The following is an 18,733-nucleotide window of genomic DNA, read 5'->3' on the forward strand; positions in this document are numbered from 1 at the left end:
ACAGACGGGTGAGTAGGCTAGTCAACAACTATGCTGTTGTGATATACGCTATGTTGGGCCAACACAGTTCCTGGGGCAAGGGCGCGCCATCTTTCCCCAAACATCAGGTGAGATGGCACATTACATTTCTGGGAGAGATGGCACAATATTTTTTAAACAAACAATGCTATTCCTTCTATGCCAAGTAAACATATTGGTCCATCTTCAAACGCTGAATCTATTCCAACAAAGATACTTCATAAGATCAGCCCAATTCCAAAATTGATGGCACCAAAAGCTACAAAATGAAAGTTATCAGCCATTGAATTAACCACTCCTGAGAAATTTCCAACAAAAGAGAAATCTCAATGAACACAAAGAAGCCGGGCTGAGTGGCTCAGACGGTTAAGGCGCTGGCCTTCTAACCCCAACTTGGCAGGTTCGATCCTGGCTCAGTCCGGTGGTATTTGAAGGTGCTCAAATACGACAGCCCCGTGTCGGTAGATTTACTGGCACGTAAAAGAACTCCTGCGAGACTAAATTCCGGCACCTCGGCGTCTCCGAAGACCTTAAAAAAAGTAGTTAGTGGGACGTAAAACAAATAACACTATTATTGAACACAAAGAACAAAGTTCAAAGAAAAGTTGCAAACACTGCCTCAATGGGAAAGAGTAGAAAAGCAGAAAGACCTCATACCAATGAAGCACCTAAAATGATACAAGATGGGCAAAATAATGCAGTAGCATATCTGATGATTGCAACAAGTGTGTGGAGTGTTGGGTGAAATATTATTTGACAAAAAAAGGATGATCAGATTTTTTTTTGCTATTTGTTTTACATTGCACCAACACAGATAGATCTCATGGTGATGATGGGACAGGAAAGGCCTAGGAGTGGGAAGGAAGTGGCCATGGCCTTAATTAAGGTACAGCCCCAGCATTTGCCTGGTATGAAAATGGGAAATCACAGAAAACCATCTTCAGGGCTGCCAACAGTGGGGTTCGAACCCACTATTTCCCAGATGCAAAATAATGCAGTACCATATCTGATGATTGTAACAAGCGTATGGAGTGTTGGTAGAACTATTATTTGATAAAGAAAGGATGGTCGGATTTTGTTTGCTATTTGTTTTACGTTGCACCAACACAGATAGGTCTAATGGCGACCGCACGGCCAACTCGCCCGGTGACGATTGGATTAAGTGCACCGACTGCAACAAGTGGTTGTATGAATTGTGTTCAGTGTATAAGAACTTGTGTAATGATTGTGAACAAGAGAGAGAGCAAGGAAAAACATATCCATAAAAGGACTGAGGGGGTAAATCTTGAAGGTTAAATAATTAATTGATTTATTAATGACCAATGAATAACAGACAGGTGAATGTAAATAAGGTAAATAAATATTTTGATCTTGTAATCATGATTTACTTCAAAATTTCTTCCCTCCTTAGCATATCAAGTACTGTACGTAACACCATCTCACCTGGACACTAGGGATGAGATGGCACAAGTGACACACCTTCAAACAAAAGAGCTCTTTCGGTAATTTACGTACATTAAGACCATTTGCTTCGTAAGGCAGCGAGGAGAGATACAAGCAACGCCTGAAAAGCCTTATATCTGATCTGTTTTTTATATGCTCTGTTGGTGAAAAATATCTAATTCCCTCCATGGGAACGTAGAATTTTCCATTTGGAATTGCTAGGCGGGCAATAATTCCATTGTGGAGACTTATCTCCCGTATGCAGTTATCAGACTGTGCCTCTTATGATGGGCTTCTGATAAGTTCACCTGCATACGTAGGTGGTTTGAAAAGTTCTCGAAATGTACTAGAATTAAGTATCTTACCTCAGTGGAATGCTTTTATTTTTCAACATAGTCTCCCTGTAGACTAATGCATTTGGTCCAGCGATGTTCCAATGCCTTGATCCCATCTTGAAAATGAGATTTCTCCAGGCCTGCAAAATACCTCTCCAATTCGGCTGTCAGTTCTTCCCTTGTGGAAAATCTCCGTCCACCGAGGAAAATTTTCAGCTTGGGGAATAGATGAAAGTCTGATGGTGCCAAATCAGGTCAATAAGGTGGTTGTGGCAACAATTCGTACCCCAGTTCATGAAGTTTTTCCATGGCAATAACACTTGTGTGCGGCAGAGCGTTGTCCTGATGAAAGATGACTTTTTTCCTTGCCAAACCAAGCCTTGTTTCACGTATCTTTTCCTGTAGTTGGTCTAGGAGGTTTGCATAGTATTGCCCCGTAATTGTTTGGCCAGTAGGAAGATAATCCATCAGCAGAATGCCTTTTGCATCCCAGAAAACTGAGGCCATGACCTTTCCGGCCGAATGCACTGCCTTTGCTTTCTTTGGTGGTGGTGAATCAGCATGTTTCCACTGCTTTGACTGCTGTTTTGTCTCTGGGGTATAGTAGTGGACCCAAGTTTCATCTGTAGTCACAAACCGGTGCAAAAAGTCTTGTTGGTTGCACTGAAAACGGGCCAGACTTTGTTCGGACATTTCCAATCTGGTGCGTTTATTGTCCAATGTCGAGCCGCGGCACCCATCTTGTGGATAATTTTTTCATACCCAATTCTTCGGTTAAAATATAATATACCCATTCAGAAGACATCCCTACAGCTTCAGCAATCTCCCGCACTTTCAGTCGACGATCCTCCATGACCATTTTATGCACTTTTGCGATAAATTCTGGGGTTGTAACACTTTTTGGCCTTCCACTACGCGGATCATCATCCAAGCACTCCCGACCAAATTTAAACTTGCTGGTCCACTTGGCAACAGTTGAAAATGAAGGAGCAGAGTCCCCCAGTGTGTTCTGAAAGTCGGCATGAATTTCCTTTGCTTTCATACCTTTCTTTACAAAGTATTTAATCACTACTCGAATCTCAGTTTCTTCCATTGTCACAAATCACTACGCGGGAACAACAACAAAGAGTCGTCACTACCACACTCCTGCAGCGAGAGCACTGACGCGCCACGTGTTCACTCACAAAGGATGTGTGATTATTGCGTGGGAACCTCGTTGCTCTAGCACTGATATCTAGTGGTGATTCCGAGAACTTTTCAAACCGTTCTCGTACACCCCAGCGTCAGTGGGTAGGGTCTGACACATCCCACTCTGATGAGTCTAGTGTCAGACCTAAGACAAAACGCTGGTTAATAGAGTAAACGCCTGAAAAGCCTTATATCTGATCTGTTTTTGACATGCTGTATTGGTGAAAAATATCTAATTCCCTCCATGGGAACTTAGAATTTTCCATAAAAATAAGTTAGTCGAAATCTTGGCGAAGACTTGCTGCACGATCTTTACAAAATCCGCGCCATCTCTCCCCGACTTATTCTTTAATACTTTTCTTGGTCTTCCTCTTCTCCTTTTGGCCTCCATCTTTACCTCCATCAGATTGGTACACCAGGTTGAATGTCTTAGCAGGTGACCTACAAATCTATTCCTTCTACTTTCTGTTCTTTTTACCAGCTGGTATTTTTCATTCAAACTTTTCAGCACTTCTTTATTGCTTACTCTACTGGTCCAGGGTATTTTTAGCATGCAGTGCCAGCACTACATTTCAAAGGACTGGATTTTTTTTTTTGTCCCTCTCCATGACAGTACAGCTTTCTGACCCATACAGTCAAACTCTCCATACAAATGTTTTAATGTATTTCCTGCGGACTGTGCTAGTTGCCTTAGATGTCAGCAATGATCTTTTCTTATAGAAACCTTCCTTGACTTGCACTATTTTGCTTCTTATTTCCTGTTTGCTCCTTCCATCAGATGAAATTAAGCTTCCAAGATAAGGGAAAATGTTTCACCTCTGGCAGCTTTTCCCCACCCAACCTGACTACTACCTTTCCTGCTCCGTTTGTGGTACGTTTGATTACTGTTGTTTTTTATTCTTATTTATTTTCAGTTTACAGTTTTCATTGAGCAAGTTGTTCAGTAGTTCTAAACTGATCTTCATATCATGTTCGGTTTCTGAAGCCTGTGCAATATCGACTGCAAAGTGTATGGTGGTATACAGCCTTGTATTGATGTTTTTAAATGTTTCTTCAGTATAAATGTTTGTTGCACTAGTGGTAGACAACATCACAGCCTCACTCCTGTATAGATCTTTGCTTCCAATTTCTGCTTTCCTATCAATGCTATCTGGCTCTTGTATAGCTGGAGTATAGTTCTGCGATCCCTGTAGTCTAACTTGAGGTCTCTTAGGACTTTGAACAAAACATTCCAGTCAACGTCAAAATTTCAGCTACAGATATAATATATATACAGGGTCTCTCTTGTCATCCCAGACCGCCCAGCGGTGTTTCTACTCTCCGAGACCTAAGCAGCTGCACGCGCATAATTCTTGACCTTGCAAGGAGCGTGCACTTATTCGACCTAGCATCAATAGCCAGTCTGAATCTCAGCTGTTAATAATAATTTCGTGTGGCTATCTCTAGCCGAGTGCAGCCTTTGTAAGGCAGACCCTCCGATGAGGGTGGGTGGCATCTGCCATATATAGGTAACTGCGTTTTATTGTGGTGGAGGATAGTGTTATGTGTGCCGTGTGAGATGCAGGGATGTTGAGGACAGCACAACACCCAGCCCCTGAGCCATTGGAATTAACCAATGAAGGTTAAAATCCTTGACCCGGCCGGGAATCGAACCCGGGACCCTCTGAACTAAAGGCCAGTATGCTGACCATTCAGGCAGCGAGTCAGACATCTCGGCTGTTAACGTGGTGAGACAGTTATCATTGCAACACCGTATTTTTGTATGTAAAAGTTATTTTGTACGAGTCACCTCAACGGGTACGCAATGCATTTGTTCAGCAATTTGGGGGTGAAGTGCCACCTTCACAAGCACAAATTCACATAATTGTAAATTTATTTGAAATTAATGGCTCAGTGCTCAATAAAAAAACATGCACACAGACAAACAGTTTTAAGAGAGGAAAACCTAGATGACATTGGTGCGAATCTTAAATGGTCGCCGAATAAATCACTCATAAAATTAGTACAGCAAGTAGGGGTTTCGGTTTCTACTGCACACAGAGCTACAAAGCTGTTACACTTCAAACCACACTGGTTCACATGGGCCCATTGTTTAAAACCTGTTGATCCAGTCACGAGAGTGAGATATTGTGAGTGGTATCTTGCATCATTGAATGATTGTTTATTCAACCCACAGCTTGTGTTCTCTTTGGATGAGGCCTGGCTTCATCTTAACGGTCGTGTGAACAGTCATAACTCTCGCTATTGGTATGCAGAAAATCCTAATGGTGTTTATGATATCCCACATTATGAAGGATGACACTTCCAGCATTTTTTATAAGATAAGATTTCATATGAGATTGTACACACGCTTAAAGCAGAGTGGCTGCGCGTCATGTAAGTTGGGCTGTGGCAGCTGTTGTAGCCCAGAGTACAAACACCGTGCGCTCGTTCTGGGTGTATAAGAGAGACGCTGTATATTGTCTTACATAAGTCTGTACTCATGGAGGATTGGTAGACGGGAAGTTACTAGGTATTAAATAACGGCTGTAGAATTTTAAATATGAATGGAATTGTAATGAAAATAGTGTGTACATTTATGTCATTGAATAGGATTTGAACTTTTGTGCATCAGAAGTTCAGACACTAGCCACGAGAGTAGCAGTTCACCCCCCGACTCTACATACCGACTTTTATTAAATTCTCTTCAGCCGTTTTCTCGTGATGCGTGTACAGACAGACAGACAGACAGACAGACAGACAGACAGACAGACAGACAGACAGACAGACAGACAGACAGACAGACAGACAGACAGACAGACAGACAGACAGACAGACAGACAGACAGACAGACAGACAGACAGACAGACATTACGGAAAAGTAAAAACTGCATTTTCTTGTTACTGTGGACATGATCGATACAGAAATGCCATTCTTTTCAAATTCTGAGCAATGTACAGACAAAACTCTTATTTCATATATATAGATGAAACATGTACTACTGCTAATTTGTGAAATTGCTAAAGGCACACAACATATTGTATCAATAAGGTGAAAAAATAATTAGATGAAAGTAAGGAGCCTGGGACAAGTAAGTGGAAGCAATGCCAGAACTCAGCCAAGGGGCCTCATGGTTGTCAGCCCATAATCCCAATTGGGGTGATGGTTGTAGCTGTATTTGTTTTTCTAAGGTGTATAACTGTATGATCTATTTGCCCCTCTTAATCAGGAAGATAATGAAGAATGAAGTGCGGTGGGGGTGGGGGGAAGAATCATAAGGAAATGGGATTGGAACAGTAGAATAACATCCATGATATCCCCTGCATCTGGTAAGAGGCAACTAAAAGGAGGACTAGGGGCTCTCAACTTGGGAGTATGGGTTGGCGACCATGGTTTCCTTACCTGAGTCCTGGCATTGCTTCCACTTACTTGTGCTAGGCTCTTCACTTTCATCTGTCGTATCCAGCCCCTCCCTTGGTCAACTCTTGTTCTTTTCCGATCCCAACGATATTAGGTGTTGAGGCCTAGAGAGTCTTTTATTTTCATGCCCTTTGTGGCCCTTGTCTTTCTTTGGCGGGAACCCTTATTTTTTGAAGTGCTGGATCCCTTCCATTTTTTCTCTCTGATTAGTGTTATATAGAGGATGGCTGCCTAGTTGTACTTCCTCTTAAAACAATAATTACCATGTGGGGGGCTCTTTAGGTTTATGATCCTTGAATATTACAGAGCCAGAAGGAAACAAAATGTGATGACCTACAAATAATTTATAACTTTACTACAGCCAATGGCCATGATAATATTTACAACTCTAAAATAAAATATTTGTCTTTTCTTACAATTTGCCTTACTTTGACCAACACAGATAGGTCTTATGGAAAGGAAGAGGGCTTCAAGTGGGAAGGAAGTGGCCGTGGCCTTAATTAAGGTGCAGCCCCAGCATTTGCCTGGTGTGAAGATGGGAAACCACGAAAAACCATCTTCAGGGCTGCCAACAGCGGGATTCAAACCCACTATCTCCCAAATACTAGTTCACAGCTGCGTGCCCTCAAGAACATGGCCAACTTGCTTGGTAAAATAATAATAATAAAAACATGAAAAAATGTATAACACGCCGATTGTTGAGTCATTAGTTCTTGCTATTGCAAAACTTCAATAGTGATAGTTTTGAACATTCCATCACATGATAATCCCCACATAGTAAACAGTTGCACTCTTTGTTTGGATTATGAAAACGGACAGTGCCACATATTTTGAAATGGAAGCTCTTTACTGCGAATCTGAGATGACGTAGAATTACTCGAGCCCTAAAACTGATCGTTACATGACTCCAACTGAGTGTTGTTAGTTGAAGTTGGCTCTGTCTCTTCTGCTGCCACTTCCCTCTGCTAGATGGCATTACTGATGCAACTGTACAAAAAAACCTAACCCATCAAGGATGGGTACAATGGCTGGTAATTTTTTTAAATTTGAAAATTTAGAGCAATCTTCACTTGTGCTGGTCTTCTAAACAAACTTATTGTCTTACTGTTAACAGGGATATGCAGAATACAACTTATCCTGTGTTCTCTTGTACTGAACATGGGGATATTATTAGTTCTATTGATACTGTTGGTGGTGGAATTCCAGGCTGGGGCTCTCCTGAGATTCTGACATGCAGCAAGGATGGTAAGCATTAGCATATATATGCTCCATTGTCTAAACTTAATTATAGTGGGATAAGCAACAATATGTACAAGAATCTAGGCCCTTTTTCTGCCTGAAGAAAGGAAACTGTGGTTGGAAGAGCTAAACTATGCCAGAAGAAAACCGTCTATCCCAGAGGTACTCACACTGGGCATTCCGTCCCGGGGGGCGCCCAGCACTGTAAGTGGGCGGGCAGGCAGGCGATGAGTGCACACTATTCAACCAGTGACATTGTGGTTACGTCACAAGTCATGAAGGTTGGGCGAAGTTCTCCCAGTCACCCTCGATCACTGCAGCGTTACTTGAGATTGAAATGGGGGCGAAAAATAATGAAGGATGCCAGAAATCCACGTCATTTTCAATTGATGTTGTAAGAAATAAGTTTTTTTATGTTCATTGCAGGTCATGTATTTTGACTGGATACAAAATTTTTACTGTTACATTTTAAGAGGTGCTTTAGAAACATTTCTAATATAATACAGAGTTAGGGTGTATAAGCTGTGGTTTGTGGTTGTTTGGGTTTAAATTATCTGATAAACTCACCAACAATCCAATCATGCCTACCGGGAATAAAACCAGTTAGGTTATTTATTTGAAGGCATACTGTATATCTATTTGGTAGATGCACTTAAATTGTTGTTGTACTTTAATCTTGGATAATAAATATCTATGTCCTCACTCGTGATGAAACCCCCTCGCCATTTGGAATGCCTGGTAAGTTTTTAATACTATTTTTACAGGGAAAGTCATGCAACACTACAACACTGTGCAATTTCAAGCAGTAAACTTGTTGAATTTTGTAATTATATTACTTTTTGCTGAATGAATAACAGGAATTTTACATTTTACATTAAAAAAAATGGAAATATTGTCATTCCCATCCAAGGATTTGTAAATCATAACTTGTACACTTAAACCCTGTACCTTTGAAAAATATAACATGTCAGTTTTCTTTGAATGAAAATGATATTGTTCCTGTGTTTTGGTGGATCGCAGAAAGAGGTGAAAGAATGGGTCTAACTACGATATCAGAAATTTGAATTAAAACTATAAGTAAAGGTTATTTCTTTCTTTCAGAATTTCAAAAATTGGAAAAATTCAAGATTCAGAACTTTAACAATTTCTGGGCTTCAAGCCCCTAGGTTACAAATTTACAATTTCAAAGTGGTACTACTTAGGCAAGGGCAGAAATCCCCCAATTCAAGAGCACTTGCTCCAAAAGTTACAATATTTAACCTTCCAGAGGCAGCCCTCACTATAACAAAAGACTTAGAAAAGAGCTTACATGCTCTCATTTTCTTACAGCCTACTCAAGGCAACATTACATCAATATTTTACAATCTCTGGCCTCTTAAGGCATGATTTACAATGGAAATAGTTTCACACAGGGGTATCTAGTACCCAACATACTGGGCCTTCGTGGAAAAGAAATAACAGATTGAATTAATGGCCCGAACGCAAGGTGAATGGAGGCATATCTGTGCACTCCTCAATGAAAAATAAAATCGTAATGGAGCTCTCGGCCCAGTGATACAGGGGCTAATCCCAAGCTACTGAGGTGACTCGAATGAAAGTTACTTTAAGGCATTACAGAAAAGAAGAAAAATATTTACAAAATCGTAGTCACCTCGAACCAAGTTGAAGGGGAACTTGAGAGGGTAATGCACTCTCTATCCCCGAATTACAGTTAAAGATTTTATGAAAGTTTTACATTAGCCGAATGAAACTTTACACTTTAGAAAAGGCTGGTTACATAGTTAGAAATTCGGACCTTCCCCTCGGATATGTTTGCGGAGACAGCTAAAAAGATAGAATTTATGTGGCCATTACTACCTGGCTGATGTTCTGCCTGTCGAAGAATGAGGCACCCCGCCTCCTGCCATAACACACACACTCAGAAAGACGACGATCAGTGAGACAAGGTAGCCAGAGCAGCCGCAGTTTATATACCCTCAGGGAAGGTTCGAGAGGATTCAGGACTACTCCGGACACACCCTCTCAATTTTATTGGCAGACACAAAAGTTACACCGAAAGAACCAAAAAGAAGCCTGTGATAGGCTGAAAAATAATTACAGAAAGTTCCAATTGTCTAACTTCAAAACTGGCAGACTGAGAAATAAGTGTTACAAACCTTGAAATATGTCAGAAAAACAAATGAAAGTTAATTTACTTGAACACAAAATTTCTTTCAATAACTTCTTCCTTTACCTTGCACCACGGTGCATGACCATAGTTTTTTTTTTTTTTTGTAGTGACATCTGTGGAAAAGCGTCCAAACTTCTTGATGTACAGCAAAAACAAAACCAAAAGAAATTCAATCAGTTTAGGTAACTTCACAATAACACAATTACTTAAAACTTCAGTAGTGACATCTTCTGATTAAAGTTCCACTTCCTGTAGTAGCAATTGCACATTTGGTCGATAGAGGAGTTCATAAAGGCGCTTCTTTTGAATGTACATAGTTGAGGTGTACCTCTCGGTACAAATATAATAAAATAAAACAGACCGTTTATATCAAGTGCAGTATAAATCAAACGAGAATATCTTAAAAAGGTCAATTTTTTTTTTTTTTTGCGATTATAGTGTTTTATTTAAAATATTGTACCCCAATCAACATTTTGCTGTGTACTGGAGGAGAACTTCACAATTACAATCAAAGTCACTGTCACTGTCAAAGTCAAAGTCACTGTAAGCTCACAGCCGCACACCCCTAACCGCATGGCCAACTCACCCGGTACATCAAGTATTAAAGAATGACTATCCCTGTAGTTGCAGAACTGATTTTCTGCTAGCCCATTACATGCTCAACCATCAGTACCAACTCGTATATTAAATAAATGGGAGAGATGTGTATGAAATTCCCTAACTACTTAAGTGAAACTGTGTAAGTAACAGATTCCCATGTTAATTTCTATGAGGGTAGAAATTGAAAACTATTTAGCCATTTTCCTCTTAATTTTGTACTTTGTTTATTGGACTGATGTTGCCTGACTTGAAGTATGTTGAAAACAACTCTACAGCATTATTACAGTTATTATTACTTTCTTCCTGCAGAATATCATCATATTATCATATCATCAAAGTTTTATGGATCTAACCTCTGCCTACTTGACAATGTATTTATGTATTTATTTTACAGGTCTAGTGAAAGTATGGGACACTCGAGTTAAATCGTCTGTTGCTACCATTGGTCCTGATAGCGGTGAAGCACGACGGGAATGTTGGACTGCATGTTTTGGTGAGTAGCCGTTATCATCAATTTATCATCCTATCCCATATTCGGCCACGTGGTCTGTTATGGTCTTGCATTCTTTCTCCGTCGCTTCATCCCATGTCCGATGGCTCTGGGTTGATAGAAAGAAAAAAAAATGGGTGAGTTGGCTGTTCCTTTAAAGGCGTGCAGCTGTGAGCTTGCATCCAGGAGGTGGGTTCGAACCCCACTGTCGGCAGCCCTGAAAATGGTTTTCCGTGGTTTCCCATTTTCACACCAGGCAAATGCTGGAGCTGCTCCTTAATTAAGGCCACGGCCACTTCCTTCCAGCTCCCAAGCCTTCCCCATCCCGTCATCGCCATAAGACCTATCTGTGTCGGTGCGACGTAAAGCCACTTAGCAAAAAGGAAAAAAAAAATGGTTGCCATGACTTATGACTCGACCCTCGTATAATGAAAGCTACTCTCAAGTGCCATTTAGTGGGAGAATTTGTTAGCAGATACTATGATTGTCTGATGGATGCGAGGTAAGAGGTGCGAAGGGTAAGCATGGCTGCCGCACATGCGCTCATCTCAAGTCCCCAAGGCCTGATAATAAACATCAGTTCCTTCCACGGTGACTCTTGCGAATTGAGGTGGTGTCATGAAGTTTCAAATTGGTAGAGCAATTGTGGCTTAGTTTCACATGCGCTCCATAATGGACAGTTTGATAAGGAATATGCATTGAATCAGAGAGCTCGCATTGTTTGGCACGTTTAATGTTTGTAGCTACGTAGTATTCGTTACTCTTGTTATACCTACAAGCTGCCATAAATTCTTGTCAGATACAGTTAATAGTACCATGAGCTTGTAGCTATAACCAAATCCGTAAAATTTACAGACAAGGATTTTAAAATCATCTCCCTTCCAAGTATTGGGCCATGTGTCCCATTACCGTCTTGCATTTTCCTTTTTGCAAGACTTGAAAGCAATCAAATGCCCTTCCGATGGGTTGCTAGCCTGAAAGAAGTAAGACATTGGTGGTGCTGCCAGCCACCTCTCAGCTAATGGACTAGCTGAAATTACAGCATTTCCTCCGTAATTGATGTAATAGTTATACCGCCGTGACTCGGTCGACAGAGCCTCGTCTGTGGGAACAGGTTTGTTCATCCCGGGAAGGTGAGGTTGGCATTTGGGCAGGAGAGGTTATGAATACTTATGAAAAATATGGCAGGAATTGATCATCAAAATAAACCCTAATATGCATGATTATTCATTTATATGAATATTTCAACATTAAATACCTACTTATAGGTTGCCTTTGATAGTATATCAAGTATGGCAGGCATTTATTGGCATGTATAGTCATTAATACATCTTATAATATTGAGAAGATTTTTAAAATATCTTATAATTAAGCCCATAGAAGTTACGTGCTTGAAATATTTAGAAAGAATGGAAGCTTGTAGAAACTACGGACATGGTCACTATAGAATTAAATGGAAGCAGTGACAGACTCATTTAGAGGCCTCTTGGTGACGAACCTTCTCTCTCAATATGAGACACCCCCCCCTGTATTACAAATCTGTATTCAATGAACACTACATGACCTACTGTAATGACATGAAAGCAGAGTGTGATGGTTGTAATATTCTTTGCTCATCAAGGACACTTATTGTTGCTGAGAAATATAATCCTATTTGTCTCTGTATAATATCAGCTTCTTTTACAGGGAATGCATACAACTCAGAGCAACGTGTTATAGCGGCTGGTTATGACAATGGTGACATAAAAATATATGACCTACGAATCATGAGCATCAAGTACGAAACACACTGTTTAAATGGGGTGAGTTGCTTGTAACTTACAATTTAGGAACATTATCATTTAGTTGAGAGAAATGAGGAACATTTTCCAAAGTATTCTTAAGAATGGAACCTTTCCCAAATCTACCTCCTATTAGTACCTTCGCTCAATTATGTTAACACTGTGGTATAATGGTAATGTGATGCCATCCTAATCATGTGACACTCCACTATTTGCAAAATGGCTTGGCTGCGTGTGCCAAAGAATTATTGTTGCTTATCTTCTTACAGTGTGTGGGAATAGCCAAAATACCTTTATAAATCTCTTCAAGTCCTAGATCAGGTTTAACAGAGTGGCAGGGCCCCTTAAAACTGCAATGACGAGGGAGAGAGAGAGAGAGAGAGAGAGAGAGAGAGAGAGAGAGAGAGAGAGAGAGAGAGAGTGTGTGTGCACGTGTTTTTCCCCCCTATGGGTGGGGATGGTAGAATAATACCCACAGCCAACAGTATACCCTGCCTGTTGTAGGAGGCAACTAATAGGGGCCCCGGGAATGCTTGCTTAGGGAGCATGGGTTGGTGACCATGGGGCCCTTAGCTGAGTCCTGGCATTGTTCCCACTTACTTGTGCCAGGCTCCCCACTTTCATATATCCTATTTAAGACCCCCCCCCCCCCCCCAGTGTGTTTTTAAGGTGCCAACTTCACTGTGTCCCACAACCTCACAGAGCTTGCCGATCTCTCTGGCCTAAGACGGAACCTCGGCCTGCAGGAAACGCTCAAACACACATTAGCCGATGACGCGACTACTGCTGATCTTGTCATTTGCTTTATGCACAAGAGTGGATTAATCAAGGATATGTAAATTTCAAGTGTTTCTGTTACTCAGGGAACTTACATTCCCTTTTGATTTCGGCTTAGATTAATGCAATCATATTTTAAAATTTTGTAATTCATTTCAAAATGCCTTTATTGAACAAATAATTTTGTTTTATTTTAAATTTCCTTTCCACTTTACTTTTGCAAAGAGGATGATTACCTAGTTGTACTTCCTCTTAAACCGAGCTCGATAGTTGCAGTCACTTAAGTGCGGCCAGTATCCAGTATTCGGGACATAGTAGGTTCGAACCCCACTGTCGGCAGTCCTGAAAATGGTTTTCCGTGGTTTCCCATTTTCACACCAGGCAAATGCTGGGACTGTACCTTAATTAAGGCCACGGCCGCTTCCTCCCAACTCCTAGCCCTTCCTTGTCCCATCGTCGCCATAAGACCTATCTGTGTCGGTGCGACGTAAACCAACTAGCAAAAAAACTTCCTCTTAAAACAAAATCCACCGCCACCACGGTCAACACTTGTTCTTTTTTGGCCCTGACGATATTAGGTTGCGAAGGCTAGGGAGTCTTTCATTTTCACATCCTTTGTATCCCCTCTCTTTCTTTGGCCGTTGTCTTAATTTTTCGAAGTGTCGGACCCCTTCCTTTTTTCTCTGATTAGTGTCAATGGAGGGTGGTTGCCCAGTTGTACTTCCTCTTAAAAGAGTAATCACCACCATCATCATCTAGCTCCATGGCTAAATGGTTAGCGTGCTGGCCTTTGGTCACTGGGGTCCCGGGTTTGATTCCCGACAGGGTCAGGAATTTTAACCATAATTGGTCAATTTTGCTTGCCCCAGGGCTGTGTGTACGTGTCATCTTCATCACCATTTCATCCTCATCACGATGCGTAGGTCGCCTACGGGCGTCAAATCAAAAGACCTGCATCTGGCGAGCCGAACTTGTCCTCGGACACTCTTGGCACTAAAAGCCATACACCATTTCATTTACCACCATCACCTCTAGAAGGAATTGTTTTACTATAAATTAAATTTATTAAACTACTATTTGTTACAATATTTGCAAGTTCACATGAGTTCAGGTGTTCCACATTACACAGTTTGTACTTATGAACATGTTCTAACACACAGCTCTATGGGGTCTCTCACTGTGCATTGTCTTCACTAGACTAGTTCACTTTTCACGACAGTTAAGCCCGAGAACTCGACTCACACGCCATGCTTCATTTTGTGAAGCCAAGACCATCTGATTGGCTGGCTCATTGCTGCTGCACTTGTGAAAGATTTGCTAATTGTCTTATAATTGATTCATTATTAGATTGCTGTAAATTAGAAAGCTGAGTATTTTGGGAAAGGAAAATCATCATTCTTCTCTAGTCTATTAGCGAAGAGAACAGTATAAATGATTGTTTTCAACATATCCTATTCTGTGATATCCTCACTTCTCTAAACATGAAGATTTAAGGATTTTATTTAATGAACAGTTTATATTCAGAATGAAATATCTGAAATATATTTTTAGAATGTTATCAAGTTAGGTAGGGGCTAGAACAAATTTGTTACTTTCATTGACCTGTCTCAGTCTTATCCTTGGCTCTGACAATATGAAAGTGACTGAGGTATGGCGATGTTAATAATGCCATTTCTTATGCAACCAGGCCCTGTTATGAATGGTGTGAAAATGTCGCTCATAAGGTTAGTTAGTGCAAGAGTTTCAGCGGGCTTGGCAGACTGATATGTAACAGCAACTTCTGGCTGAGTGAGGAAAGCAACAGGAAACGACCTCACTCCTCATTTCCCTAGTACGCCTCTTCAGTGTTGCCTAGGCCATCGTGATGGTGCAGCTATTGAGGATCACACCAGCCTTCGGGCTGAATACTCAACCTACATCAAATCAGGAGCTGGCCCCGCAGTATAGGGGTAACGTGCCTGTCTCTCACCCAGAGGCCTTGGGTTAAATTCCTGGGCAGGTCAGGGATTTTTACCTGGACCTGAGGGCTGGTTTTGAAGTCCACTCAGTCTGCATGATTACAATTGAGGAGCTATCTGATTGTGAGATAGTGGCCCCGGTGTAGAAAGACAGGAATAACAGCTGAAAGGATTCATCATGCCGACCACACAACACCTCGTAATCTGCAGGCCTTCAGGGTGAACAACGGTCGTCATGTGAGTTGAAGGCCATGAAAGATGTTGTAGAATTGCTCTATCATCCGAAGCGAACAGGTTAAACAACCTATGTGGGCAACTAAAAATACATAGTGATCCATATAAAACAGATGGTTTGGAAAATAGCATATCATAGCATAGCATATCTTTATTCATACTGCATGGATTCTTGTGGTTTTTGTTTTAAATGACATTGGAATTATGGGAGTTAAGTTTTGCAAAATATCTGAATGATGTTGCCATAGTCCATACGTTAATTTCACATACAGTATATTATGGCCTACCGAATCCCCTGACCTCATGACTAGAGATTCTTTTGTGGAATTATGTTAAAGATTGAGTTTATCATAATTAGCCAATAACAACTGACAATTTGAACAAGAATATTGTCACCAAAATCAACTGTAGGGAACTACCAGAAATATGAAACAATGAGTATGGATGTGTTTACAAGCAGAAGTAGATCTTTTTCAGCGTCTTCTCTGAGAATAAAATAATAATAGTAGTAGTATGGCCTCAGCTACCATGTGCAGACATTTTAATTTGACGCAGTCTGGCTGTCTGCTCATCAATTTTGATGTTTCGTTTTACTCTAGGTCTACTAGATGGCAGAGTAAACTAAATCTCTCTTGGGTGTCTGCGGCTGAGTTTTAATGAATTTTGTTGGGTGAAAACCAAATGTGTCACCAGAGATCTTTGTACAACATGGAGTGTCGAATGGAATTTTTTCTGCCCTTCAAAAATCCAACTACCTTTGCTGGGTTTGAACTTGCTACCTTGGTATCGAGAGGCTGACACTTTACTACTGAAAAATGAAGGTATCAGCCGAAGAAAGACAAGGGCTGCAAAGGGTGTGATAGTGAAAGGCTCTCTAGGCCTCACAACCAAAGGCCAAAGGCAGGCATTTATACAAGTGGAGGCACATGCTTCCCCTAGTGCACTGTCACTGCACTGTCCTACATAAGAGACTTGCAGTGGTGTCTCAATGGCACACTAGCTGCCAGGTGTAGCAATCCAACTGATAAGCCCACTGCTACACTGGGATGAAACACTGGTAATTTCACAATTGAGAAAGCCTAGAGATCTTCAGACTTAAAAGATGATAGAGAAATGTACAATTTGTCTATTTTTACTTGAAGAGGAAGTTGTTAGTTAATAATTAATGCATTTTTCTGATTTCAGGTGTGTTGTGTGGAATTTGATAGGAAGGATATTCCCATTAACAAGATTGTGGCAACGACTTTAGAATCTGGAATTCTGGTTTACGATGTGTCACGACAAACCAAAAATGGATATCCCTGTCGAAAGGAAAAGGTAAGTGCAATACTGTAACTACCTGTGTTCATGATTGTCAACTGTAATGTTGAAAATGATAGTGTACTGAATAAGGTGAAGAAGGTATTAAAAATAAAGTAATAAAGTGTATTTCTTATAGAAGAATGGATAAGAATGGTGTAGCAATCCAACTGTTCAACCCACTGCACACTGGGGCGAAATGCTGGTCTTTTCACAGTTGAAAAAGCCTAAAGAGCTTAAATGTTTTAAGAATGGAATTGTCGCAGATGTATCAATCATCAGTGATCTGTATTTAAGGCTGCCTCCCAGGTGGCAGATTGCCTATCATTTGTTTATCTAGCCTTAAAAAAGAAACTTTTCAAAGAACCTGAAAATTTATTGAGGATTTCCCTTCAGGATAACTTATTCCCATCCGGGAGATGAAGGGTTCGAATCCCACTGTCGGCAGCCCTGAGATGTTTTTCCGTGGTTTCCCATTTTCACACCAGGCAAATGCTGGGGCTGTGCCTTAATTAAGGCCACGGCCACTTCCTTCCCATTCCTAGGCCGTTCCTGTCCCATCGTCGCCATAAGACCTATCTGTGTCGGTGCGACGTAAAGCAAATTAAAAAAAAATTATTCCCATCCCTTATTCCTCATCCTATAAATGAATATTTGACCTCTTGAACTCCAACTTTATCTTCATAGTATGATCTTTTCTACTTTTAAAAGCTCCACTCAAGCTTATTTGTCCATTAATGTCATCCCATGCCATTTCTCCACCGACAGCTTAGAACATAGTGCCTAGTCGAGCAGCTCATCTCTGTAAATCACCCAAAGTTTGCAACATTTTTGTAACACTCTTTTGTTGGAAATCACCAAGAATGAATCCTGTTGCTTTCCTCTGGATCTTTTCCAGGTCTTGTATCAAGCAGACCTGGTGAAGGTCTGGAACCATACTCCAACTGGGCTCTTACTAAAGAATTATATGTCTTCTCCTTTACATCCTTAATACAACCCTTAAAAACTTTCACAACCACATGAAGAGGTCTGTATCTTTTGTTTTAAACCTCAATAAAGTGATTACCCCAGTGAAGATCATTCCTTAAAACTGTGAAGACTTTCCCTCTTGGAGAATGTAAAGGCATCGGTTTATATGGTGTGCGTTACATTACCGTGGGGTGTCAGAGTTGCGCTCATTGACTGTGTCCACATGCTTTATGAGAACACTAGTAGCAGAGTGAGATGCATTATTGGAATCTTTGGGAGCTTCCCTGTAAGAGTCTGAGTTCATCAGGGATCACCATTGTCGCCGCTGCTCTTCTTACTTCTTATGAGAATACTAGTAACAGAGTGAAATGTGTTGTTAGCTTCTCCGGGAGCTTCTCTGTAAGAGTCGGAGTTCATCAGGGATCAGCATTGTAACTGCTGCTCTTCGTGCTTATTTCAGATAACGTCTTGTATGACATGCATGAGAGTGTTCCTTGGACATTATAAGTCAAATTCTTTCAAGAATAAAATTACTGTATCCACCTATTCAATACAATTATATTTTGTAGTGATTAAATCCTACATGAATTATAAACAGTAGTTAGGAATATGTTTTACCCTAATTTGGGCATCTTCAGCCTAATACTAATCTTAAGGTCAAGTCTTCAATCTATTAAACGTTGGAACTTAATACTAAATACAATGGTCTTATACTAAAAAAAATATTTTTTACAAAAGTTGATATTTACATAGTTTACAATATGTACATTAATTAAAAGCCAGAATTTGTGGACAAGGAAGCAACTAAATTATTTTACAATGACTAGATAAT

General features: G+C 40.6%; 1 protein-coding gene across 1 annotated transcript in view; it reads left to right on the forward strand.

Annotated features, from left to right (window-relative positions):
* Wdr92 (WD repeat domain 92) overlaps positions 1 to 18,733 on the forward strand; it is a 46,425-nt gene that overhangs the window by 12,120 nt on the left and 15,572 nt on the right. The window contains exons 3-6 of the mRNA XM_067159565.2: positions 7,499 to 7,629; positions 10,788 to 10,886; positions 12,570 to 12,685; positions 16,819 to 16,950. Coding sequence (XP_067015666.1) covers positions 7,499 to 7,629; positions 10,788 to 10,886; positions 12,570 to 12,685; positions 16,819 to 16,950 — 478 coding nt within the window. The remainder of the gene's footprint in view (positions 1 to 7,498; positions 7,630 to 10,787; positions 10,887 to 12,569; positions 12,686 to 16,818; positions 16,951 to 18,733) is intronic.

The sequence above is a fragment of the Anabrus simplex genome, chromosome X (assembly GCF_040414725.1).
Source record: "Anabrus simplex isolate iqAnaSimp1 chromosome X, ASM4041472v1, whole genome shotgun sequence".
Lineage (NCBI taxonomy): Eukaryota > Metazoa > Arthropoda > Insecta > Orthoptera > Tettigoniidae > Anabrus > Anabrus simplex.